The 27,852-nt window shown below is 46.7% G+C and overlaps 1 protein-coding gene across 7 annotated transcripts in view; it reads right to left on the bottom strand.

Moving 5' to 3' along the window:
• The window catches only part of ADGRB1 (adhesion G protein-coupled receptor B1), a 294,461-nt gene that overhangs the window by 64,801 nt on the left and 201,808 nt on the right, over positions 1-27,852 (bottom strand). For all 7 annotated transcript variants that reach the window (XM_080380266.1, XM_080380265.1, XM_080380263.1 and 4 more), the window contains 2 exons: positions 24,331-24,472; positions 4,875-4,978 (listed from right to left, as the gene is read on the bottom strand). In XM_080380266.1, coding sequence (XP_080236392.1) covers positions 4,875-4,978; positions 24,331-24,472 — 246 coding nt within the window. The remainder of the gene's footprint in view (positions 1-4,874; positions 4,979-24,330; positions 24,473-27,852) is intronic.

Below are 27,852 nucleotides of genomic sequence, written 5' to 3' on the forward strand. Positions count from 1 at the left end.
ATTAAAGAAGACATTAAACAATATTGGCCATAGTATCAACCCCTGTCAGATGCAGCTAGTAACCAGCTCCTGATTAGGCTTCAAACCTTTGACCATTACCCTTTAAGCCTGTACAAACTCTACCCAGTAAGCCACCTTAGAAGCTACCGATCCAGTGCACAGTTCCCTGGTCTGGACACAAAGATGGTATGGGAGACTGTTTTAAAGCCATATTTTGTAATGTCAAAATATATACCTGCTTCTCTCCACTGTCCAGACAACCACTCACCCCACCACAAAAGGGAAAGAGGTCAGTCAGGCACAATCTGCCCTCAATAAATCTGTGCTGTCTACTCCCAATTGCTTTCTTGTCCATCATTTTACCTGGAAGTAACCTTTATAACTACTTGCCTCTTAATGTTACCAGGGGCTGTTGACCAGGCTCACCAGCCAGTTGTTCCCTGGACCCTCCTCTTGCCCTTTTTAAAGCAAGGTGTAACATTTGCCTTCTTCCAGCCATCAGGAACCTTCCCCAGATGATACTGGCTCCACAGTAAAACCAGCCAGCTCCCTCAACATCGCTTGATGCATGCCATTTGGTCCTGTGGACTTATAAAAGTCCTTCTTACTTAAATGGTCTTCCATGCTCTCTTCCTTGCAGTGGGCAGTATTTTCTTCCCCAGATTCTGCCACTAGTTACTGTAACTGGGGTGCGAGGGAGCAAACCTTGCCAGCAGAACAGAGTGATGAAGGCACTGAGTATCATCACCTTCTCTACTTCCTTCTCCATTAGGTTACTTGCCCCATTCAACACTGGGCCACCACTTCCCTGAGCAATCTTTTGGTGCTGGTGTACCGACAGAAATCCTTCTTAATACTTTCCACATCCCTTACCAGTTTCAAATGCAGCTGAGGTCTGACCTTCCTATTGTATCCTGCATTCATGGGCAATGCTTCTATAGTCCTTCTTGTTAGTCTGACCTGGTTATCAAACATTTCCTTGTTATGTTTCAGCTCAGCCAGAAGTTCCCCATTATGCTAAGATGGCCTCCTCCCATGCTTGCTTTTTTCTTCCATTTCCTCTTCTCCAACTCAGGATGTTCCACAGAAAGAAATCACCATTACTATCCAGACCCTCTGGCCAAAAAAAGTCAGAAACTCATATCAGAGAGGGAAAAAACACAGAACTTGATGGGTTTTGCCAGTGGAGACATCTCCAGCAAAGGTAGAGCTGCTCAAGGGGTCTTACTACCCCTTGGCTGATACATGAACTCTGCCTAGTTATCAAAACATGCTGTACTCAGCCACCAAAGCAGGGGAAGTCTCACTACAAATTTAGGGAACTTCTGCTCTGGCCTGGGTCCTGCAGGATGTGGGGAAGCCCTGTGCAAACCAAGACAGATGGAGAAGGTGGGGAAAACCCTGCAGTCTGTCTGGCTGTCTCCATTACACTCCCTCCCTCTCCGCAAACACTGAGTCACTCTTGCTTTCTCACTGTGCGTACAGACATCCTTCTCAGCGCACTCACTTACTCATTCCTGCTACCTCCCACCAAGGCCACCTAGTGCCCCAGCATCTCTGGCAAAGGCAGAGCTCCTGGGTTTAAAGCATTAAAAGCCCCTTGAGAGCTCACTGACAACCACTAAATCAATCCTCAGGCTTTGATGGGCAGGGAGTGAGAAAAGCTCACGCTGATATCTTTCAGTGATACAGCATTCACCCAGCCACGGCCAGTGAGAAAGGTCTGCCGTGCCCCACATGCTGATGGGCTGGTGGAAGAGCTATTCAATAGCAAGCATTGATCTCCATGCTACGGAAAGGTCACTGACTGAAGAGGCTGTTGAACCGCAGTGAGTTCAGAGATGGAAAACACTCCTGAAACACCACCGTGTCAAGGAGCTACTTGAAAGGAGTGGTGCAAACCCAAGCTTAGAGAAACACAGTACTAAGTCACTTCACCTGTTCTGGCCCTTGAACAGTTCTCTTTCTGCCCAGTTTTTCAGTTTTCAAGAGGGAAGATCTTTTTCTTTCAGTTCCCCCTCTTTTTCCACATGGACAGCAGGGCACGTAGCCCACACACAGATCGTATCTCCAGCTGTGACCCAGGACAGCCACTGGCGAGATGTAACAAGGTCACTCCACTTCTATGGCCCACTGTGTCACTGACCTCTCTGTTGAGACTGCTAATAAGGCCAGAGATGCACCATCTGCAGCAGAGTTTTTGCAGCCATCTGTCTACTGGGAACTGGAGTGAGTCCACCAACAGGCCACCAACAGCCGTCAAACAGAGACAACGTCCAGTTTTCAATGAGACTGTGCCAAGTTGGCTGTGCCTGAAATGATCGCTTGCATCAAAAAGCTCATGTCGTTCATGCCGATGGCTGAGTACGTACCACTAAGAAGCAACTATTATTTGGCGGTTTTGAATGGGAAGCGGAGGGTAAATTAATTTCATCCCTGATATGCAGCCCAAAGCTGGGATCACCTCCCTTTTACTCTGCCCCCTTTTCTTTACCATCTTCCTTTCCCTCTTTCTCCCCCACCCTTTCTTTCTGCTTCCCATGTATAAAGAAACCCTAGCTGGGCAAAATTCTGGGAAAGTTTCCAAATTGTCAGCCTCAGTGAGCTTATTCATCAGAAGTGTTTCATACTCAAGCTGGGTCTATGTATGCATGCTCCAGATGCCTTTGTCCAGAGGTCTGAATGAGAAATTTCCCAGCCAAAGCTCCCCAAAACAGCTGAGCTCTGGCAAGTGCTCTCCACAGAAGACCAGGCAGTTAGGGTATGAGGAGTTTCTCCCTGCATGGTGAAAAACAACCACTTTGTTACTGCTGTATTTTAGCAACAGCAGCTGGAATAATACTGCTGATCCCACTTCTAAGCATTCCTCCAGCGGTTCTCTATCAGACTATATAACATCTAGGGCAAAACAAAGCAGGAGCCAGGAGATAATGTTGACTTGAGTATGATGTTCCTGAGCCCATTAACAGGACAGCACATTCATGTCCAGCAGCTATGCCTAAAATAAAAAGGACACACAGAGTGCTCAGGGCTTAGCCACAGGAATGCTGTGAAGTTCAGAAAACATGAAAACATGATCTACAGAGAAGAAATGAAACAAACTCAGCGCACCAAAGAGAAATTCTAGAGATCACTTGATCATGCTTTACAAATATTTACACAAAGAGACTTAGGATAGAGCCCTTTAACCAAGATATAGCTGGTCTCAGGATCACTTGGAAATGCATGTCCATCCTTGGCTAGCTCACAAATGCCCACTCAAGCCTCCCATATACATGTCCCCCATTCATGCTGATCATTTTGGGCATAGCCCTAACGCAAAGGCTGGAATGAGAAATTAAAAAGAGCGTATTTTAAACAGGGCAGGCAATTAACTTTACTGTCCTCAATAACAGTAAATATTGAGGGGCACACTCCTGGAAGAAAATACATCCTGTTATTCCAAATGACTCTGGCATGCTCCAAACTGATTCAACCTCACATATGAACTAGGGTTTCAGATCCTGAACTTGTTTCTGACAGGAAAGAGAGGGTGAGGCTCGAACACTTGCTCTTTACTCTTCTAGCCTAACTTTCCACTTGATCCTGACACCAGTGACACCAGTAAGTCACCTACCAGCGCTGCCCAGTGCTGCCCAGCCTGAGGAAAAGCAGGAGAGGACAAGGACTTGAGCACATCCAATGATACCCCAGGCACGGAAAAACCTGAGTTCTAGATAAATGTTATTATGATCAGTCTTCAGCTTGTAGCACTTGCCATAATTAACTAGCCACTATGCACTGTCACAGTATCAACAAAAAAAGATGCATTTTTGCTCATTTTTTACTGTTCTGTTTTTTCCTCTATCACAGGGTAGAAAAAGTTATCTCAATTCACAGCTCTGAACTGAGTTTACCCTTTTCTTCATACTATGAATCACTTGACAAAATAAGAGCTTCAGACTGATCCCTTCTCCCAAAAGGGTCACCAGTCATATCCAAACCATATACTCTCTGTATCTGCTCCATTTCAATTTCACAGTCATTCACCTGGTTCTGATTTTCTTTGTTTTATTTAGCTTAGAGTCATGAAGCTCTCAGCATGTTTGCCATGGGTTTAGGAAAGGCACGGGTCTCGTATTTTAAGTTCACTTTGTTCAATGCAGTATAGGGGGAGAATCCTTTGCGCACCGCGGCTCCTCCAGCTTCTACAGTCCACCAAAATGTATGTAACAGGGACACGGGCCAATGTGGGCCTTTTTTCAATAAAACTTCGCCAAAAAATCACTTTAGCCTCTATAAATGATACAATTTAAGATTACACCTGACCTGCTTATAGGCGTACAGGAGCTCTCTGCAATGGGATGTACTGAGGAATCCCATATGCATCTGAAGCTAAAGGCACAACATAACTAAGAGGTTGGACAGTTATTTAGACCATGTGGTTTATCGTCCTTAAGCTCCTGAGAAGTGCTGTCAGTTCTTCAGGCCAGATGTTTTCATAACAGGTCGTGGATGTTTTGATGTTATCAAAGATCCAAACAGGAATAACTTGAAGCACACTGCCTGCAGGCAGTGTGTATCCACGTGTCCGTGAACAAGGTTTCCTGAGGTATATGAAGGCATCTAAAACAGCACATGGCTTTTGAAAATGGTACAATGTGACTACATGGGGTCATGGCATTGATTTCACTGTACTAATTTCTCTGGCGCTAAAAGGAAAGAACAATGCCAGCAATGCCACCATGATGACTTTTTGCAGGACCCATTCATTACCAAACGGTTCTTCCTCAGGCACCAGACACCCAAAACCAGAGAGCAAAACCTCCAGGATCCATGTAGATCAAGAGACAGTTACTTTCCCCAACAAGAAGAGAAGAGAATGAAAGCCATACCTCCAAACAGAGACATAAATGATAATCAACAGCAAAAGTGTCAGCGAAGATACTCCACAGCCTACAATTAATGTGACAGAAGGGACCAGCACCTTTTCCATGTTCTGAAAGAGAGAAAGTGAGACATTAAAAAAAAAAAAAAAAAAAAAAAAAAAAAGATGCTCAGCAAACACTACCAGCGCAATTTCATGGTAAGAACTTTCCTGCTAATGTCTGTCAACTCACCTGACCTTCACATCGCACTGCACATACAAATAGAGAGAAAAGAAGACCAGGATCTTTTTCTCATTGACCCAGACCTGATTCTGCTCTCACACACACCAGTGTTAAGTCCAGGTAACAACTCTGATATCCATGGTGAAGCAGGTGTGTAAAAGGTGTGGATTGCAAGAGGAGGATCAGGCCCTTCATATCTGCTGTGAAACTTTGAAGATAATTAACGAGGCAATAGGAGAAGGCAGTGCCTACACTAGAATAATTGCAAATGAGCTCTTCTGGTAATGGTGGTGATGAAGGCTGGAGGATGAAAAGAAGGTGAAAATCTTCTACCAACTACAAACATCCATCTGGAAAAGGAGAAGGTGAAGCAAGCAAAGAAAAAACAAGATGTATATCCTTCCTAGTGACACAGCATCCAGTCATACCACCCACCACTTCACTACTCTTACGCTACTACACAAGGCATTTTTTCAAATGCAGGGCTCCTTGCTGGAAAATCTGGTGTGGAATGGTTCTCCTCTCCTGTCTGACACAAAAGATTTGCTGATCTTGCAACATAAAGAACAAACAGACATGCCACAACCTCTCCTGATCTAGTTCTCTGCATCACTGGGACTAGCTGGGTAACTACCCAATATCTGCCAGACTACTGCCACTAAACTCCTCCTTCCTCAGCTTAGAGGGAGGATCTGGACCCTACTTGGTTTCCTTTGTTGCAGGCTTTTTTTCTGGCATTTTTCGCATTTCCACATCAGAGATCTCTGCTGGCATGAAGGCAGAGAAGCAGAGACCCACCACGCAGCAGACACACAAGAACCCTCTATTTAGACTGATTAGGCAGTACGCAGAGGTGTGGGAGCACAGTCAAGGTTGTCATTACATTGGCACAGTACCAACACCTATCATTACGGCCATGGAGATGAGATGGTTTCTGACATAGCAAGGGCTTAGCATAGGAAAACAAACAAACAAACAAACAAAAAAAAAAAGGCAAGCAATTACACATGAACTTGGGAATGGAACAGGCAGCCCTCTAAGGACTTGCCTACACCGTTTTGTTGGCAGGCATGAGGCTGCTCAACCTGAACCTCCAATCAGTGGGACACCAAGAAGCTGAGGCTACTGCAGCTCTGTTCCAGGCTACTGAGTCTTCTGCAAAGCAAAATATATTAGGCAAGGCTCAGTGCTATGCTTATATGGAGTCTGGCCACCTCAACACACGGGCAAAGAAGGATGTGTCCATTGACTCAAGGCCCACAGTCATTACGTGTTTACTCCACAGAGCCCACCACAAAGAAGACACAAACAACTCGATAGGTTCACTGAGCTGAATTTTCCCTGAAGTCTGAAGGGCTTGGGAAGATCTTCCTTACTTGCATATGTTGACCAAGGGCACCTCTGACATTTCGAATCTCATCGGGGGGAATTAATGAAGAACAAAACTTTCACCATACTGCTGCAGTGAATCCCATGGGAGCTATTGGGAAGGCTGGTCCAAGAGCTTAAGGGATCTGAGACAAAATTTAGTGACACATTCAATGGCACGACTGCCCAACTGGCATACATACCCAAAGGAGTACAGGTTGATTGAGGGATCTTTACTGGATGCAGACCAGCTACAGACTGGAAGCCAAACTGCACTGCAGTGTGGTGCTACCTTTCTGCAACATTCCCTCTCTACAGATAGTATTAGCCTTCACACACCCAGCATGCCTGTACAGCCTTCCTTGAGTTTGCTCTGTGAAACAGGAGGCTTAGGACTCTCCAAAACTGCACCACAGATATGTACAAAGGGTTTGGATGCTGATCCTCATGCAACTTGCTGAAATTATGGGGCTGGATTTCCAACAATATCTTATTCCTTTTAAGTGCCAGCATTTGTGTACAAACTGCAAGAATAACAAGGTGCTGAGCTTCACCAATTCATCAAGCAGGTCCTGCATCTCCCTCCACCTAGAGCTTCCCAAAATGCTCATGGAAAATGTTTCAGCTCACACGTGGATTTTTCCTCAAAACCTATGGATACTTGGATCACTGCAATTCTTAACATCTACTCATATGACTGTATTCCCATCCTGAGAACTTGCTCCTGACAAATATTTGTGGAAGCAAGAAACAGATTTTTGGGAACCAGGTAAACATAAAGACATTTCAATGAAAATATCAACATTTTCATGCCATCCATCAAACAAAATTGAAATCGGACATATTCCAGACACTGTGCCTGCTCCTTAAAATTGAAATGTGGAAGGGACTTTTCTGGGAACAAAACCCTCTGATTTAGTCAGGTACTGGGGTAGGGTGTGGAAGAGAAAAGATGCCATCTCCACTATGAAGCAATGGCGTCTCCCTTTGACACTTTGTTTCCTCCCCTGAAGAACCCAGGCAGGCAACAGCTCTGTCCCACCTCAGAGATGCACGGTTATGATAGATGTACTGTGAAGCACAAGCTACTCAGACATGGATTACTCCTTGCTTGCTCACTCCAAGCTCACTCCCAACCTTTTCTCTCTCCCTGCTCCTCCCTTACGGCAATATGTGTTCACATCGCACAAATGGTGGCCTGGGATGAGCATCAGTTGTGACATTTGATTTAAGTAGGTCTTATTTCACTGACTTTTCATGGGTAACTGGATAAAAGTGGGGGAGGAGCTCCATTAAAGAAAAAAAAAAAAAAAAAGCAAAAAAAAAAGCGCCCAACATATAACTCATTCCTAAACCACCCGAGAGTAAAGAAATGGAGTTTGGATTTGAAAGAGACAAGCAGACTACATTCCTTTATCTCCAACACATTAACCCTAACACCCCTCATGCTCTTTGACATCCCTCCATCCCCAACAACCTCAGGTTCTTTCACTCCCTTCCCTATCCCCTTTGCCACACCACCCATAACCCTTTCCTAGGTCCTCCATAAGCAAAGAGGTTGCATGTACCGGACCATTCCTACGTCAGATGTTTGCTCATTGGAAGGTATTACACAAATGATGACCAGCCAGGTGGAAGTCAGACTTGTGGGTAACAGCTGCTGTCTGTCTGCAGCCCTTGTCAAAGAAAAGACCCTGGTCTGCACCTCCTTTATCCTTCAGCCAAACTTTCACAAGACCCATGCCCACCAGAAAGACTTTTGCTGGAGAGATGCAATGAAGCTGATTCCTCCTCCCCACAGAGAAGGGATGACTGGTCCAGCCCTGATGGGATTTCTGTTGGCATCATAAGGGTGGATAACCATAAAAAACAGTGGTGCAATAACAATGGGAGCTCAGTCCTTTGGGAATAATAAATCCTAAAGTCTTAGGCCCATGTAGCTTAGGATACTGCTTTCTTATTTCATTATTGAGGTTTCTCTATCCTCCCCATCTGCCTTTTCCCCTCCTCCACTTCTTCCCTTTGGCAAACAAAGCATCATTTGTTTTATCTCTTCTGATTAATTAACCCCCCTGACAGAAGGTGGTTGGATGCTGTAGGATCTGAACCTTGCAAGGGAAATTTCCTTGGAGGAGAACAAGGGGGAAAAGCAAGGCTGTTTTTAAAACTAGTAATGCTACCAACAGAAAACCAGCAGGGCATGCTCAAGGTTAAGACAGAAAGCAGTCCTGCGGGAGTTTCCCAGCACCACAGCTGAGGAGCAAACTGGCTGTCTGCAAAGACAGGCAAGGAACAGGGTCTCTACCTTCTTGGACTTGAGGTGGTCCCAGATAGCCTGTCCCTTGCTGCCTCCCCATGTCTGCTGGCTGGTGCCACCCAGCAGCACCCTGAAACACGGATGAAGCCCTGCCTGTTTGGAGCTGGAAAGAAAACCTTTGCCTGGGCTGAGTAGGAACAGAGCAGGTCATTATGAGTTGCAAGTTCTGTGATTCTGTCACCAAGCATGACAAGGGAGGAGAGAAGCAATCAATGACATCAGCTGGGATGGAAATAACGAGTGCTACTGCCTGGGGCTGCTTGCTGTCCTACCACCTCATCACTCTGCCTAGCAGGGCAGAAGGACGCTCCTCCACTTCTTTACAATTTCACTTTGCTTCCTTCTTCTTTTCTATTTCCTTCTCTTCCTTTCTCCCTAATTTTCTTCTCTCCTTTGTCTTCTTTCCTCCCTTCCTTTGGCCATTTTCCATGACACATTCTGCCTTTTCTTCTTGCTCTTAATGCATCTCTCTGGCTCTGTCGCCTTTACATTCTCCGCATTTCTATCTTTCCTTCTCTTGCTTTCTGCAGAACACTGTGAAAAGCAACTTCATTCAAGTTGTGCTTGTTCCATTACCCTGCTCTGGCTCCAGGGTCAAACAGGCTCCAGTCAGAACAAAGTATTTCTTAATGCCATGCAGTTTGCCTGAGACCATTCAAGAAAGCTGTTCGTTCTGGTTTTTCCATTCTTGATACTGAGAAAGGCTGAAGAAAATCTTTATAGGCACAACATCATACTCATAAAGTCACCAAAAAGTTAAACCATTTATTTAGCTCCCAAATCAAACACAGGCATACACGTTTGGAATTTAGGGTGCTGGGCTTTGTTTTTAGAAACGTGTTGCTGTTCAGAATGGTTGCCTTGAGCCTGACATCCTGCACATTTGAAATTAAAGACTCATAAAGTCAGAGAATTACAGAAGTACTGGTTGCAAGGGACATCTAGAGCTTTCTAATCCAATTTACTGCTTGAAGTAAGACTACCACTAACTTCAGGTGATGTTGGTGATGGTTTTGTCTTGATGAGTCTTGGAAATTCTCAAAGATGGAGAGCTCTGGAGTTCATTCCAGGGCCACACCACTCTCCTGGTGATACGGTTTTGCCTAAGGTCACACATTAACTTCCCAAGCTACAGTTTGTGTCTTCTCCGCTTGTTAAATCATCAGGCACAAGTGAAAGGAGTTTGATTTTATAATTTTTTGTACTTGCCCCTCTGATACCTGTAGGTTGAGATCAGATTGCCCCTTACATTCATCTTTGCAAGTCCAATTCAGCCCAGCTCCCTCTGCCTCTCCTCACAGGTGGTGAGCTCAAAGCAATGGGGCTCATTCCACTCTTCTGTCAAAGAACTGGACCAGATAGGTGTGATTTACTCCAAGAATTGCTCAGGGACGATTTTACTGTGCCAGTGGTCTGAACGCTTTTCACAATCCTTGAGAAGTTTCTTTAAGCCACATTGTATTGATTTTGTTGCTGGCTAGACAACTCTTGTCAAAACCAAAAGCTAGTTGTTAAAATTGCTGGAAAATTATGCTTTTACCAGTACTCAAAAAGTGAACTGCTTTCTAAACAAAGGGGTGTATGTCAGTGCTGTACTGACTGAGGAGGGTTGAATGACGAAGAGGTGAACGTGCTCTTGTCATCTGCCCAAAAAATTCTGAATATTTTATTTTAATCTCAGTTCAGTTAGATTCTGGGTTTCTCATTCAGGCTCAGGCTCTTTGTATATACTGCAGTGGTACGATAAAGCACCAGCCATGTACTCCAGTACAGCCACTGGACAAACAGGACAACAGCCACCCAGAAGGGCAGCAATCCACAGCAACATACAGCATCTTTTAGAGACTTCAACAAGTGATGATATGACACTTTCACCTGGGTGAGAACCAGGCTCTTGACAAAACTCAGCTGCCAATGCTGCCTCTGCTGTGCGTGTCCACCTCTGGGGATTCCGCAAAGCCAAGAGGAGCACAGCTTTGCACTCACCTGCAGAAGAAGCAGACGTGAGGCATGCAAGAAGACCTATTGAACAAGAAGGTGCTGCTCATACCCCACCATTCTCCTGACCATCACACAGTGCTCAGTGAAAGTAGCACTGATGTCCACCTATCTGGTTGTGCTGGGGCATGTCTGTTGCTGACACCCTGGGGTAAAGCTGAAGTTGCTCGAAGGAAGGCTTAGGTTTTACCTCCTGGAAGACATATTTCTTCCACTAATTTCAAGACAGGGAGAGAAGAAGAGCACAACAAAAACTCTTTTTGGTGGACCCCAAAATATGGGCAATAGCAGGGATTTAGTGAAGGCAGGATTGGGCCAGAGCCAAAAGGAGCTTTTCTGGTGGGTCAGCATTCTCAGAAGGACTACAGTGTTCACTTAACTCAAAGCAGAGGAGCAGTGGGGAGGCACCAAGCCATTTTTTTCAATGGAATCAAAGAATGGTTTTGGCTGGAAGGTAACTTTAAAGATCATCTAGTCCAATCCCTCTGCAATGAGCAGGACATCCTTCTCTAGACCAGGTTGCTCAAAGCCCTGTACAACCTGACTTACAACACTTGCAGGGATGGGGCAGCCACAACCTCTCTGGGTAACCTGGTCCAGTGTTTCATCACCTTCATTGTAAAAAACTTCTTCCTTATATCCTATTTAAATCTACTCTCTTTCAATTTAAAACCATTGCTCCTTGTCCTGTTCCTACAAGCCCTGCTGTTGTGGATCACATGTGGATCACAACAAACCCCACAGCTGCTCACTCACTCCCCCCACAACAGGCTGGATTGGGAGAATAAGAAGGGTAAAAGTGCAAAGCTTGTGAGTTGAGATAAAGACAGTTTAAGGGGGATGGGGGGGGGGGGGGGGGGGGGGCAGGGGGAGAGCTAGTAAAGAGGAGAAAACCCAAAATCTAAGAAAAACAAATGCTTCAAAAGAGAACAATTGCTCACCACCACCACTCAATCATTTCTCAGCCAGGCCCCAAGAAACAGCAGCAATAGCGGCCCCATCAACCTCCAACCCCCCAGTTTTATTGCTGAGCATGACATCATAAGGTGTGTGGCATACCCCTGGGGTCAGCTGGGGTCAGCTGTCCCGGCTGTGTCCCCTCCCAGCTCCTTGTGCCCCCCCAGCCTGCTGGCTGGTGGGTGGGGTGAGGAGCAGCAAAGCCCTTGGCTCTGTGTGAGCGCTGCTCAGCAGGAACCAGACATCCCTGTGTTGTCAGCGCTGTTTCCAGCACAAATCCAAACCACAGCCCCATACGAGCTACTGTGGAGAAAATTAACTCTACTCTGAGCAAAACCTGGTAAAAAGTCTTTCTTATAACACTTTATATATTAAAATGCCACAATAAGATCTCCTCAGAACCTTCTCCATCCTCTAAACTTTGAGGAGGGCTTTGAGATCCCTGCATGAAGATCACTTAGTGGCATCATCAATAAATAATCTTCTCACAACTTCTTTATGGAAAAACCCGACATTCTCCCCAGCTCAGCTCATGTCATTGCAAGACAGGTCCAGCGGATTACTACCTTGTTTTGCTTCCTTTGTATCTTAACTACAGGCTTCTCATGTCAAAGCTAATCGTCACCCATTATAGGGAATGCATTTGTGGAGCTGAAGCCCCTTTTATGTAATTTGGCCAGTCTAACAGGCAATTCTGTGTAATTACAGTACATAAAAATCACCCAGAGAGACATCTTAACATGCTACTATTTATTAACAATTGCTAACTCTTCACTTGGTATTGAGTCTTCTCTCAAGATAAAACATGGCAATCTGCATTTAGTAAACAGCCTTGATGAAGCTCTCAGGGCAGTGGAGAGGTCATGCAGCTGCTTGTTAATAGGAACTGTCAGGATAACTTCCTTCAGGCTAGTGGGGAATTACAAGAGTTAACAGCATGCGTTACTTACCTGCCAGTTATCAATGCCATGGTCAGCTTGCTGCTGCTGTTTGGACTACCAGACTGCACCCTCAGTGCCTCAATTTCCAGTCCTGATATCAAGGTGGGCTGGATCAGGCTCATATTAACTCTAAGGACCACTGTCCTCCTGCCCAGCCAGCTGTTCCTAAACATTTTCACTATCATTATTTAAAATACACTATGCTTTGTTCCCTCCCCATCCATTTCCCATTAGACTTTGTGCGGCCAAGCTACTGAAATTGCTGTTTAACTGGGCTCCAATGAGTAGCTGTAAGCCACTTCGCATCCCTCTGTAAGCTGCAGTTTGGGAACCAGCATCCCGAGCAAGGGGACTGCAAGCAAGGAGAGCAGGGCTCTATTCCCAGCTTGCCCGCAGGTCAACCGTACGCGTGGCTCCATCATTTAAGCCAATCTTTTCAAAGCCCTCTCATCCAACTTGCTTTAGATTGCATACACTGGACTTAACTTCTCCGGGGCCTATCTTGACCCCCTGGAAATGGAAAAGAATAACACTGCCCTCCACCTCTTTTTCAAACCTTAATTCAGCTTATATTTCTGATATGTGTAAACGCCTTAGGGGGTTCCTCAAGCTACTTCAAGACAATCAAGCACCAGCATCTCACTCTCTGCTGCACAATATTAACATGGGAAGGTATGGAGGAGGAAGAGACCCTTTGGTTTAACTGTTTGTGAGCTGGCCAGATGCAGCATCTGGTTTTTAAATCTTTCGTTTTCATGCATATGGTAAAACTTGCTCTGTTCCAGACTTTCCCTTTAAAGCATGTTGAAGAGGAAATAAAACCACTTTCTATAACAAAGCTAGTAGTAATCAAAATGGTCTATTCCTCTATGAGTACGTGCTCTTTTCCTTCTGAGACTACAGAGGCAGAAGCGAACTTTAATCAGACTGTGCAGTACCACAGGCACCGCGGTAAGCAGCAAACCTCTATCTCGCTATGTCAGTCCTAGAAGATAAGATGGTCCAGGATCCACTCCATTACCCTGAGATGAAGTCGTACAGTATAGATGATATTCATATAAACTCACCATTCAGAACAGAGGGGTCTTGTCCATGCTGCCTAGTGGAACATCCATGGACCATGCCCTCCCCTGGACCACAGCTGGGCATTGCAAGTTGACACAAGCCAAGACACAGCCAGGGAGCATTTTAACAACTAAACAGTAGGGACAATTACAGGACAATGCTAGAGCTGCTTTTGCCATGAAATTTATCATTATTATTATTATTATTATTATTATTATTATATTTTATGTTATTGTTATTATTACTAGTGCTACCATTATTTTACAGTGTGGACATATGCTCGAACCACTAAAAATGAGCCTTCTTTAACGCTCCTTTCTGCTTGGGATTGCGGCTTCTTTGTACTACACAAAGGATAATCAAAGTTTGTAACTGATTTGCAAGCCGCTTCTTGCATTACCCATCCTGCCCTGATTTCACAACACGCCCTTATCTCTAGTAACTTCACAGCAGCAGTGCTGAGCACCTTGCAAGGAAATGTGGTAAGATTTACACACAGTTAAAATAAAATAACTCCATGGCAGACTGGGAATGGAAAATGAGGGTAGAATCCAGACTGTGTTTATTCTGATTTAAGCAGTATTTTGGTTCCATGCCAGGCAACAGCATTTCACCAAATTATTCCAAAACAGCCCACTGTTTGTTTTACTCTATCAATGTCACACTGGTGAGTGATGCCAGACCGACAGTTCTCCCCACAGCACGGACAACACGTGCCTTCCCCATGCCTGCGCATCCTGCTCTTAGGAGAGACTCAACCAAGGAGTGCGGGGAACACCTGAGGCCATGGTGCCTGGAGAAAGACTTCTGCCAAATATGCTTATATCACTCTGCTGCCTACCATCACGGAGAACAAACATCTGCCTTCCTTGTCCCCTTCTAGCACGCTTGCCCGCTGAAGACCAGCCCTTAAGAAAAAGCTTCATCCAAGGCATAACCTGTGATCACTTTTGCAAAGACTGCACAAGCCACCTCTAAAACATCTCTTAAACCCTGCCTTTGTTCAGTCCCTTTAATTATCACTTGCAGATGTGATTCCTCTCCTGTAGGACCTCCACGAAGGTTCCCACCTCTCACTGCTCAATCACTGAAGATCCCTGCACTAGCAATGGCTCCTGACCTAAACTAGGGTTGAACCAACAACCTTGAAGTAAAAGATGCCTCCAGTTCATTTTCATTCCCCAGAGGCTTTCAGGGGCTCATTGGCCAGAGCTCATTTCTGAAAAGGAGATGAAGGGATTTCAGCCATTTGGCAGATGATTGGTATTCTGTTATGATGATAACGACAGCTTTATTCCTATTGCAAACCGAAGAGCTTGTGGGATCCAGCATATTTCCACCCACCCACCGCAATACACAGCTGATTACTGGGGAGCCACTGGTGCTAATTTCCTCTACATGAAACTGATCTCAAAGCAGCACTCAAGGAATCCGCTTCTGGCCCCTATGTCCATCTCATTCACAGCTGAGTGACTGGGAAGTAAAACTGTAACAGCCCCTGGATTTAGAACTGCACCGAGTTGATATAAACAAGATGAAAACTGGCCCCAGTAGTAAGATACTCCCCATCTGGGGAATGGCTGACATGACTGCCATATTTAAAAGAACAATTTGTCATGAAAAAGGAAAGCATTGTCCTGCTTGTGGGAAAAGAACAGGGTCATTTCCCTTTCACAGATCTATTGAATCTGTTCTGTATAGCATTCTGGTTAGCAGGGCAGGTAGCTAGTGAGCACTCTAGATGCCATCTTAGTTTTGACTGTCTGTTACCACACACAGCATAAGCCCAGTATCCTGACTAGACAGTACTAACATTTAGAGGGAATTTTCAAGCTCAAATACTCATAATTACAAGTCTGACATTTGTTCTCCATGCGTATTGCCCACTTTCCACACGTATTGGCATTACTGCCAAAATCTTGCCAGTAGATTTGTCCACTCAGCATAGATAGCAAAAGTATGGAGGGCACAAGCCTTTCAGAAACTGATTCAATTTTGGTTTAAATGAGTAGACATTGCTAGTAAAAAAATAAGGACACCTTAATTTCCATGTCTCACTGCATGGCAATTCAAGGGTAACCTTAGCCTTTAGGCAGGGCACAACAGGGCTCAGTGGTGAAACAGCCTGCCCAGATTACGTAAAATTACCTAAAAAGGGCTTTTCCAGGCCAAAGCACCACAGAGACAGGTGCAAAATGATGTAAGAAATACAAGCAATGCTCAACAGTTCAACTGACTCTTCAAAAACAACACACTTAGTCCCTGAAGTGCTTTGAAAAGGAAGATAATCTCATTTAGCACTAATGCGCTGACTCCCACCCCTGATGAGCCCATGAAACCCAGCCTCCATCACCCACTTGTTGCCATTTTCAAACCAGCACCTTTGTGATGTCTCCCACGCTGTCCTCTGCCATGGGAGAAGCTTCCCCAAAAACACCGAGAAAGCTATCCAGTGCTCTAGCTTTAAACCTCCCTTGTAAAACCCTGCTTGGTGCAATGCCTACAAAACAGTCCTGACAACGGCAGATGTGCCACGACTTACTGCGGATCGCGATGACTAATGCCCTCGTGCTGTTTACATGTGCCCCCACACCCGCCTGTATCCAAGCATCCTTGCATTTCAGCTGGAAATTTCAGCTGTATATCTCACATATTTTTGGGTTGGGGTGGCTTTGTAGCTCATTCAGCACTGAGCAGATCGAAGTTGTGCTCCACAGCTAAAGCCTCCCAGGTGATGCAGTGGTCTAAATAACACATTACAAACATAAAATAACAATGGATCAAGAGCTACAGCAGGAAGTGAAAAGCAGGCAAGGTGGTCCCAGCAACTGGCCAGACTGATTTTTCCACATACATGCCCTAACGCACCAGGGCTTCCCCATCTGCCTCCATCCCGCTCCTCCACCTCGCAGCAACGTGCCACCCCTCTGCCACATTTCTCTCTTCTACACAGCAAGAAGCAGACACAAAGAGGATCTAGTTCACAGAATTACAGGCAAGAAGGTGGGAAAAGACCGGACAAGCTCAGCTCACCCACTGCCTGCCTCAAAGCCATCTAAACCATCCCCAGCCTGTTCAAGAAAACCTTTGCTGACAGAGACTAGGCTCTCAGAGCTTGACTATCCCTGCAGTCAGAAGGTTTTCCCCTGTGCCTAAATTAAATCTCTCACACTGCAATTTGATTCCAATCCCCAACAGACACAGAAATCAGATTACTGTCTTTCCACAGCTACCTTCTACCCACTTGAAGACTATTATCCTCTTTCCCCTCAGTCTTTTCTCCTTGAGAAAAGAGTCAAACGGTTTCACAGAGCTCACCACCACTCACCATCAGTGTGGAGGTACCACACCAAGCATCTCTGACAAATCTTCTCCCACGCTCATACTCACACACACCCACACTCACATACTGTACCAGTCATCCTGCTTGAACACAGAGCACAGCATCCCGGACAGGTACCGCTCACCCTCTTTGTTCACATATCTGGCCCTTGATGGCTCAAATCTGCATGCACTGAGTCTGACAGCTGCTTTCTGAGCTCTTAGGAAAGGGGAAAGTGGGAACTGGGAAGACCCTGGTGTCCTGGCTTAAATCCACACCTCCTTTAACAGAGCAGTAAGCCGTGGCTGGGTAATAGGGCAGCTGTCACACTTGCTAAGCTGCCTTCATGGCAACAAGCCATTAAGCACTGCAGCTCAAAATAAGCACCAAACCCCTAAGGAACACCTGGACACACAGTATCCCAGGCGTGCACAGTGTGTCTTTCACTTCAGCTGAACACAAGGGACTAACCTCAGCCCTGGTCAGCTCCTGGGATCACTTGGTTAATGCCTGTGCTGTTCTTGCCTTTACACCGAAGGGTGAATTTGGCCTGGTATTACTTACGCTGAGGCACTGAATCCCACAATGGTTTTAAGCTCCCAGCCACTTGCTCATGTTCCTCTCCCACGTCCCCTTCAGATGAAGAGATACAGGGTAATGCAGCATTTGCCTGCAGAAGAGTCACTGCCAGGGCTGTGCAGAGCTCGCTGGCTTCGGCTCGCAGGGGAAGAGCCGCAGACCCAAGCTGCTGCAATCCCACCGCCTGGAGTTTTGTCATGAGTTAAAGACCTGAGCGAATCCACAAGCGTGGAGCAGAAACTCAGCGGAGGAAAGCTGTCAGCTGTGAATATCTACCGAACTACTCGCTGGATCGACAGACAGCTGAATCCGCAGACAGCCGCGAAGGAGGTGGGATGCTGGAAGACTGCTTATTATGCTGAGCCAAATCTTCCTATTATTGCCTTGTGTGCTACCTGTCTTCTTTTAATATATTCAAGTGTTGTCTCTCCTAGAAGCACAGAAAGGGATTTCCTATCACCCTTGTCTCTGATTTCTTTCCTATATATGCTCGAACACCAGCCACTTATTTGCTGATGGGATCCCTTCTTAGGTACCTGTGTACAGCATATAGCAATCTCCATTCACATCTGTCACTAAAGTAACAAACCAGGGTTCCTCTGCTCCCTGGCACCTGGAGTACATCACAAGCTCTATCAGTAATACCCCTCCTCTAAAAACTCAGCATAAATCATCCGTATATTGACTCTAGGTCCTCTCCAGACTCAAATGAGATTTAGCCCAAATTCACTCCGTAATGCATATTGACAGACTTCAGGTCAGTGATGACAAAGCAAACGTTTAAAAGCTGGTGACTTGCCACAAAGTGACAATGTAGGATCGCAATTCAGCCCCTTCTGCTAAGAGGCTACTTTTAAAAAATAATGCAATTCATTTAAGAGGGAGCAAGGCTGTGGGTTGGCCCATTTGGCCATCTAAGGGCATCACACATCCTCTCCGCTTCCCAATTGTATTATGAAAGAGAATGGGAGGGGAAAACTGTCTGCCCAGCTGGTTCGTACCCTATCTTCTGCATGCTATCAACACCTGCCAAAACTCTGGGAGACAATACTGGGTTTAGTGAAGAAAGCATCCCTGCTGAGCAACAGAAAGACCAGCTTGTGATTTGCAGGATCGCAGCCTGTTCCTGCAGGCTGCCACAGACCTTGGGGAAAGGTACTCCTAAGAAAACACAGCAGCTGCTCCTGCTGTGGAGCAGGATATGAGTTAACCCCAGAAATCCCCAGCAGCCCTTAGACCGTAACCTTCCCCAGACTCAGCCCAAACCAAAGCTCTCCTGAGATGAGCAGGAGTCCAGCTGGAGTGTCCCTTTGTCCACGTAGAGTCCTGCAGTAACAGCACAGATCCCCAGGAAATCTTAGGAGACATTTCTAGTTCAAGGGCTCTGTAGCAAGAGGCACAATCAGCTCTGGAGAGACACTCTACACACAGCAGCATCTCGGAGAGGACAGGATGATTGCAGGAAGAGGTGCCAATGGCACAAGCATGGGAGGCTTGCAGAGGATTTGGACCTCAAAAGCCCAAATGTTCTCAGCACAGTAATGTTTGCCCTGGCAAGGCTCTTGCTAACCGAGCAAGCGGAGGCTTCTGATGTTCTGTCAGGGAAATGACAGCACTCGGTGCTTTCTGTAGCACCCTTCAGGCTTGGGGCACTGTGCAAATATGAATGCACACTGCCTGGGATGTCACCTGCAAGCATGCTGCAGCTGGAGAAACGGAAGCAGAAAACAATGAAATGATCAGCCCAAGGTCATAGTTTCACCTACAGGCACAGAAATGGCTCTGGCTGTAGCCTAGCCAATACAGTCAGATACACCAGTCTAATAAACTCTTCCCTAAACCCCTGTACAAACTGGCAGTAGTTTGATGCCTTAAGACATCAAGCTGGGCAAAACTCAGAACTTGCCTTCAGCAGAAAAGTCCAACTTTTGAATCAAAGAGTTAATACTGCAGGAGAAGCAGCATCATTATTAACAAAACCTGAAAACTACTGTAAATATGGGAACTGTCTGTTCTCCAGGCATGCAAAAGACTTTGTTCTTATCCAGACTCCAGATCTCATGTGATAAACAATGGCAGAATATAAATGTTAAAACATTCATCACCAAATAAAATACTCCGGTCTTATCTAAGTGAAACACTGCTATAATTTTCCATCAAAATGTTATCAGAACTGCTACATCCTTACAAAATATTTAATTCATGAACATCAACATTTTTCCAGGGGAAAAGCCTGCTGCTGGAAAACCTGGATCTACTCCCTGTGCAAACAAGACCTTACAGAGGTTTAAGGCTTTAAAATAACTCACCTTGTGTCTACGCACTCTCCATGATGTACACAGACCTCCCATTGCACAGGGCAATCTTTTCAGAGGGAAGATCTTCAAGATACAGCAATATCACACCAGACCTGCATGTTGATTCCTTTCCCAGCCTGCTCAGCCAAGTCATACAGTACACTGAAAACCTACTCTCCATGTTTCGTTATTTCCCCAGGGCAAAAAGGATTTGTTCTCTGCTGCACACACAAGGTTGTGATGTTTTCAGGGGAAAAAAAAATAAAATTAAAATGTTGTGATTTGAGAGAGGAGCTTGAAGCCGTTGTCCCTTTAGGTGGGAAACACACCACAAAAAGTGCCTTGAAATTATGCAAACTACAGATATCCATGAAGGAAGCCTCTTGCAACATCCTGGGGTATCATAGGGTCAGGGATGTCCACTGCGTACAATCACCAGCCTTGCCAGCATGCTTTCCAGTCAGCTCTGTAGTAGTAGCTCTGCTACAATACACCCCCAAAAAATATACAGCTGCTGTACAACACTTCCAGCTAATAGTGTGCCTGTCAGTAAACACCGCCATGGAGAGGAGATGTTCCAAAAATTCAGCACAGACATACAGTCAGCATTCATACAAGTTCCTGCCACCAGCACCTTTCAACCTTCGCTAACACCAGAGGTGAGAGCAGAGCTCCGATGTCTAATTCTGATCAGCCTTGCCTCTGCAGACCAGGCTAGTGAAATGCAGGGGAGTGAGCAGAGAAGTATTTGTACAGTCTAACTATGGTTCCAAGTGCTGTAAGAACCACGCTTTAAAATTTCATAGACTTTATCAAGGCCAATCATGAGCTGGTAAGCAGACAAGACAACACAAAGGAAATTCAAACAAGGCCACCAAAGAGCGAAAGGCTCTCCTCCAGGACCTCAGGCTCCCTCTCTCTTTCCTTCCCACTTCCAAAAAATTGCCCAAACTACTGAGAAATATTGAAAAAAAAACCACCAGAAGACTCCTAATCAGCCTGACCATAGTTTGCAAAGCTGTAGTTTGCACACATGGCTCTGCAGTTTCCTTTTGCCCTTATTCTCTGTTTAGCACTGCTATCGTACAGGTGTAGCTTCAGAGCACATCAATACCATTGCCTAAGGTATAAAACCAAGATGAAGGGAGAGCCCCAAAAATCTTTCCTGTGTTCCTTAATTTAAGAGGTTTTAATCTTTCATGATGGTCAAACAGCAGTTGTGCCAAACGAGTGCAAGAGGCTGCCTCCGTTTAGTTGAAATAGCAGGATACAAGGGAAACTGGATGCAGAGAAAGAGTCAGATTTGAACTCCAGCTTTTGAGCTGGATCTGAACAGCTCCATCAGGGTTTAGGGATGTCTGTCTCCACAACCGATTCAAAACAAAGCACTTTCAGCCCCTAGTTTCATTGGAATCAAGGAAAACTGGTTCCTTTCCCCATCACATGAGCAATTCAGGGAAACTCTGTCCTTGGCAAGTCCGAATCAGCTGCCTGGGCAGCAACAGTCATCCTCCACAAGCCTTTTGTGGTCCTTTTTCACTGCAAAGAAGCTGTGCCCATACCGGGGTTACAAATATTTCAAACTGCCAGGGCCAAAGACTCCAGAAGGGAGATTTATAGCAATAAATAATATTAATGACACAAGCGGACTGAGCTTCTTGTCCTGAGAGCTCCAAAGGCACATGAAAAACTGCACTATAAATGTCACCACCGCAGACACCAACAATGACGAGATGCCACCTCTGGGGAAGGGAGGCAGCCCCATGCTTGCTCAGAATGACGCTCAGTCAGGAAACGGAGGGTGGTACCACAAGGACCTGGATGAACAACACTCCACAGCATCAGCAGACTCTGGGCTTTGGTTAGTGGGGGGACTCAGGAGGTACCCAGGTCCCAGCTTTCTTCCTAGCGTGGCCACAGGACTCATTCTGATGCTCATGAGTTGATTCCAGGCTGGGCAAAAATGAGTTGTGAAAATGTAACTCAACCAGGAGCCAGAGGAGTCAGAAAAAGAATGAAAAGCAATTTTAGGCCTAAACCCCAAAGGACCAACTGAGAGGTTAGTTGCAGATATAATAAAACATGCCTGGGGGAATGAAGCTGCATCCTCCTGCAGCCAAGCCCACTCTCAGATGCAAAAATACTTGCATGGATGATAAAGGGCTTATACCAACCCCGCATTACCCAGATAACACTCCGAACACCTAGAGCTGAGGGATAAGCAGTATCTGGCCACACCAAGTTAACCATTTTTTTCCCCTAGCTGCTTAGTTCAATAATACCAAGCACTGTGTGAATATAAAGTCTCTGTTAAAGAAACTTCTGCTTTAGCCAAAACAAAGCCTCCTTTCTCTCTTTTCACATCTCCTGGTCCTCTGCCCACTTGCAGAAGAAGGATCAGCAGAGGACTTTCACCAGCAGCTCAGCAGCACACCTGGGCTGACTTCATTTCAGGCTTTGCCTTATAAGTATTCCCGCAGCAGACATCACAATTTATATTCTTCAACCACACAACCTCCCTGAACTTTTTCAGGACTGGGTTGCTTGCAACAATAGCACGGAGTCCATCCCATGCGGGACAAGGCTCACCTGTTAATTACTGTGGTAGTCACCACAATGTCTGGAGCAAAACACTTAAGTTGCCGTAGCTTGGGCTGAAGGGTGAAGCCTTGCTGCTGGCAGGGCACAGCCATGCAGGGTCACAGGGCAGGTACAGAGTTGCAGGAGATGGGTCCCAGCTGGCTTGCCTGAGCTCAGCCTGTCCACCTTGAGAAGGCTGGATACCACTCCCGGAGAGCACTAGCCCAGCAGGCTACCTCCCTGCCCACTTGGTTTCACACAGACCCTAGCCTGCCTGCTGGGAAGACAAGGCAACAACGACCCATGGAAGAAGATGAGTGCAGGGACACCAGCATCAATGCAACCAGCTCTTCCCAGGTCCCTTCCAAGCAGGAACGCAGTCCAGGTCCCACCTTCAAGCACCCTTCAACCAGCTCATCTCTACCAAGACCAGAAGCTTGGTGCCTCTCTCAAGAGGACCTCAAGAACAACTCTGCCCAACACCCCAGAGCCCATTTCACAGCGCCGGAGCGGGTGGGCCTACACGGGCCCGGGCAAACACAACCAACGCTGTGTCTTTAAAACCACTTCAGTGCAGATGTTGTTTCCATGGTAACTAGTGGACCAAATACATTAGTGTTTCTAATAATAAACCAAACCTTCATCTTGGAAAATGTGATCCCCCCCCCTTCCCTTTACCACCATCACCCTTCCTTTCTTCCTTTCCCCTCCCCTTTTGCTGAATTAAGCCAGCATTTAACAAGCAAAGCATAATTAGTAAATAATTGCAAGGGCCCAGTAAGTCCCAGTGCCCAGGCAGATGGAGAAGCACTAGGTGGAAGGGAGCAAAGGGAGCTTTGCTCTGTGAACCTGGGAACTGCCTAAAAAGGGATTAACTACTTAAAAAAAATAATAAATACAAATTTAAAAGCACAAGGTGAAAGAGAGGAGCCTGCAAAGCCCCTTTTGACCACCCCAGGGTCCCTTTGGTACCCTGGCACCCACCCCGCTCTCAGACTCAGGGTGCAGCCGCCCAGTGATAATTTCTAGGAATCTCACACTTTTTTCCAGAGGCTCCGTCCGAGACACGGCACCGGCTTCGTGTCACCGACAGCGGCCAAAACTTTCCAACTCCTCCCCTCCACGGTCCCTTATTACAGACTGGGGACACCCCCCCCCCCAAAACCCCAAAAGTGGGGGATAGGGAGAAGGACCCCGAGGCAGTGAAAGGGTCATGAGTGAGCTGTGGAGCTGCAGCGGGGAGGGAAGGGGCACGGAGCGATTCCCCCCTAAACCGCCCCCCCCCCCAAAAAAAAAAAAAAAAAAATTAAGACACGTGTGAAGAATTCGTGCGTGGGGAACCCACGGGAGTGAATACACCCGGCGGGGGTTGGTCGCCCCCCACGTTTAGCGATATTCATACGCAAAGGCACAGCGCAGGGATGGAGGGATGGGAGGAAGGGGGGAAGCAGTGCAGCAGCAGCAGCCCCGATGTGTCGCTGTGTGTGTGTCGTTGTCCCAAAGCTGCGGTCAGGGTCGGGGGGAAGGGGAGAGGAAGGGCGGCGGGGAGGGGGGAGGGGGATGCAAAGCCTCACGGTGTGTCGCCACGCTCCTGGCGACACCGGACTGCAGCAGGGCTCGGGTCCGTCCCCGGTGCCCCTCCTCGCAGGTACGCGGTACCGGAAAGCAGCACGCCGAGGATGCTCCGCTCCATCCCGGTCCCGTCCCCTTCCCTCCGTCTTTATTTCCCCCTGTCCCCCCGTGCCCCCCCACCCCCCCACCCCCGTCTGCTTCTTCCCTCCGCCCCTCCCTCCGCGGCGCGGCCGGCGGGACTCACCATGTCGGGGCTGAGCTGGGCTAAGATGGCGAAGGCGGAGAGCCGGTCACACAGGCACTTGGTCCGGGAGGCGTCGAGCGGGACCGTTCGGCAGCCGCGCCAGGACCAGGCGCCGGGCGGGGAGGCGGAGGCGGAGGCTCGGCTGGAGGGAGGGACGGGGCGGCGGAGCGGGGAGAGAGGGAGAGCGGCCGTCAGGGCGGGCGGGGACGGGCACGGCGCCGCAGGGGGTACCGCGCCCCCACCGACCCCCCCCTCCCGCCGGCACCCCCGCCCTGGATCTCCCAGTCCCGGTCCTGCTCTGCCCCAGGGTCCGTCCCGCCCTCCATCGTCGCCCACCGTGGAAAAGTCTCCCTCGGTCCCCGGGGCTGCTCTGCCTCACTCTCCCCGTATACAGCTCCCTAACCCTATAGCCCGCAGATCCCACGTATGCACGTAACTGTACAGCCTTATCCCACACACCCACTTTGTGGATGCATAACCCTATAGCCCTGTGATATACACCCCATATGAGGATGCATAACCCTATAGCCCTATCCCACACATCTCATATACACCTCCTTAACCCTATAGCCCTGCCCCACTTATCCCATATATCATAACCGTATGGCCTCATCCCACACATCTACTGTGTAGATGCATAACGCTATAACCCTGTGACACACACCCCATATGGATAAATATTCCTATAGCCCTGTCCTATGCAACCCAAATACACTTCATTATCCCTATAACCCAGTCCCACATATCCCACACACAGATGTATAACTCTGTACAGCTGTCCCACAGACATGATACACACCTTGCTCCTGCCATAACCCCATCCCTCACCTCATATACCCCCCATACCCCTGCCCCACAGTCCATACAGATGTAGTCCCCATCTAACCCCCCCCCCCCCCATAGACCTTCCCCAGCCACATGATCCTCATTCTCCCACACACACTCTCCTCCTCCACCCCACCCCCAATTATTCCACAGGCACCAGTGCCTGCTCCTCCACCCCCCAGGCTGTCCCTCTTCCCTCCTCTTGTTCTGTCACCCCCAGCTCTCTGGGACTAGGGTCTCCATAGGCTGTCATGGGACTCCCCTCAGGCCTTTGTGGCACCCCCAGAGCTCTGAGCATGGCAGGAATGCTCCTGCCTCATTGCCAGAGGGACCTCAAGAGATCAAAGTGCCAGAGTCCCTACTTCTTTATGGCATCCTTTCAGGCTGGGGAAGAGCATCAGAGTGGAGAAGGGGTCACAGGTGGGAAAGACTCCATGTGAATTTGGCCTTCATCCCACAGGCAGGATCATTACATCAGGGAATATTATTACAGACCCATCTCCATGTGAGAACTAAAGGCTAAACCAGGGAAAAGGGGACTCTCATGCTCTGCCTCATGTGCTGGGGTACAGTCATCACCCAAAAAAGTACAGTCATTTTCCACCCATTGCTTCTCTGTCTTGTCCAGACCACTCTCCTGAAATGTGGTCATGTATGGGGTGCGAATGTGCAGAGAGTAAAAGGACAGAAACACGATGGATGGGAAGAAGGTGAGGATCCACGTGGATAACCTGGGCTTCACTGAAACTTGGGACAGTATGTGGAGGCAAAGCAAAAGGACCATATGCCTTCACTAGAAGAACATGGGTGTAAGACATCCTCTCTACACATCTGACCATCCTCAGAGGAGGGAACCTAGTCAAAAATGCCAGCGGCAAGCTCAAGGCAGCTCCAGATGGAGCCAAGCTGCTCAGTAGCTTTAGGTGTATCACAGATGGCCTGGACTTCTCTGTACTGCTGACTCCAGCAGACCTGCCTTGAGTTGCAAAGAAGTTTTTTGCAGGTCTTGACTCCATGCACACACTGACCCATTCCTCATGCAATGAGGCAGAGTCTCCCCTCACCTCCTTAACCACTGTGCAAAAAAGTAGGGAAAACGGGCTGGGTACCAACAGGATAACAGAGCATCAACACGGGCTGCTGATTCTGTTGTGATTATCTACTCAGATCCAGTTTAACATGTGACACTGAGCCTTCCTGAATCATCTCCCGTTTTAAAGCACTTTTCATATTTCTTTTTTTTTAAAGAAAGGCAGCCAAACCAATTTTACTGTAGAAGTTGTCATCAACATGCAACATTTTTTTTCCAGTGTCCATTCGGGGCTTTCTAAAAGTCTGGACCCTACTGTGTGTCCATCCAGCTGATGGGACATATATCTGCCTTCCCTGGATAGTTGGCTCTTCACTGAGCTAAGTCACATCACCTCCTGAAGACTCTCAGATCCAGCCATTGTTCCTTGGTCTCTTCCCTGCACCTTCCGCAATTCATCAGCACCCTCCTTGGAGGGGACTGACAGATCCAAGGCCAATCTCAGACGGAACAGGAATTCTCTATTCTCCCCTATATGTACTGCCTATATTTCCAAGAACTGCATTGGCCAGTCATTCTGTTTGTTCACTGTCACCAAGAAAAATGCCTTATTTCTGATGTGTATATAAATAACAACAAATGCTCAGACTCTACCAAGCAGTTATGTATTCTCATAGAAAGTATTAGTTTAGCTTGACAAGATCTATTTTCCATAAGTTGTTTGCTATTAATTTCTCTGTTTTAATGAGTATGCTATTATTCAATTATAATCATAATATTACCCACAATCCCCTAATTTTTGGATCCCATATCAGATGGTGTGTTATTGTGCCTAAGACAGATGTGAGACGGATTGCTCTGGAGGGTGGCTGTTGTGCTGGCAGACACACGCTCCTCTCTCCAGATTTTTGGGAACACTTCCACCCTTCTTTTACTAAAAAAGCAATGATCCCCAATTAGCCTTAGCCTGCTCTTAGCCTGCAAAATTACTGTCTTGTTTCTCTTAAAAACATTGTACTTTATTAGATGATGTATAGCATGTTTTTTAGATGCTGGTGTAATGAAAAGTATTTCATTAGCCTGGGATGTGGATTAAGTAACAAGGCTCTCTTCCAATTACAGAATACAGGCGTTTATTGAAATTTCTGCATTATTATCAATAAATGTCATTTCTAGCTATTAACAAACCAGTATCATTAGGATTTATTTCAGGTTTAGTATACTCTAAATTTTCCTTTTTATTCATCTTAACCAGCCTGAACAATAAAATTCTTCTGTCCTTTTTTCTCTTATCTTTTTCAGGCTTTTGATTTGTATTGCTTGCTATCAATTTATCCTTTGTCCTTATCTCTACAACAGCTTTTACTTTCTCTTTAAAACTGAATGTTGTTGGGTTTTTTTGTAGATACTGGTTTATTTGTCTTTCCTTGGGTTTTTTTGTTTGTTTGGGTTTTGGTGTTGGGTTTGGGGTTTTTTGGATTTGGAGGGGGGGGGGGGTGTTGTTTGTTTAGTTCAGGGGTTTTTTTTTAGTGCTTTGGTTATCTTTTTCATTTATAGGTTTGCAGATATCCAGAAAAGTGCTCTTAAGGAGCTCCTAGTTATCCTTAACTTTTTCTGTTAAAGCAGGCTCTCACAAGGAATAGACATGCTTAAAGCTGTCATTCATC

The sequence above is a fragment of the Falco punctatus genome (genome assembly GCF_963210335.1).
Source record: "Falco punctatus genome assembly, chromosome: 3".
NCBI classification, from domain to species: Eukaryota; Metazoa; Chordata; class Aves; order Falconiformes; family Falconidae; genus Falco; species Falco punctatus.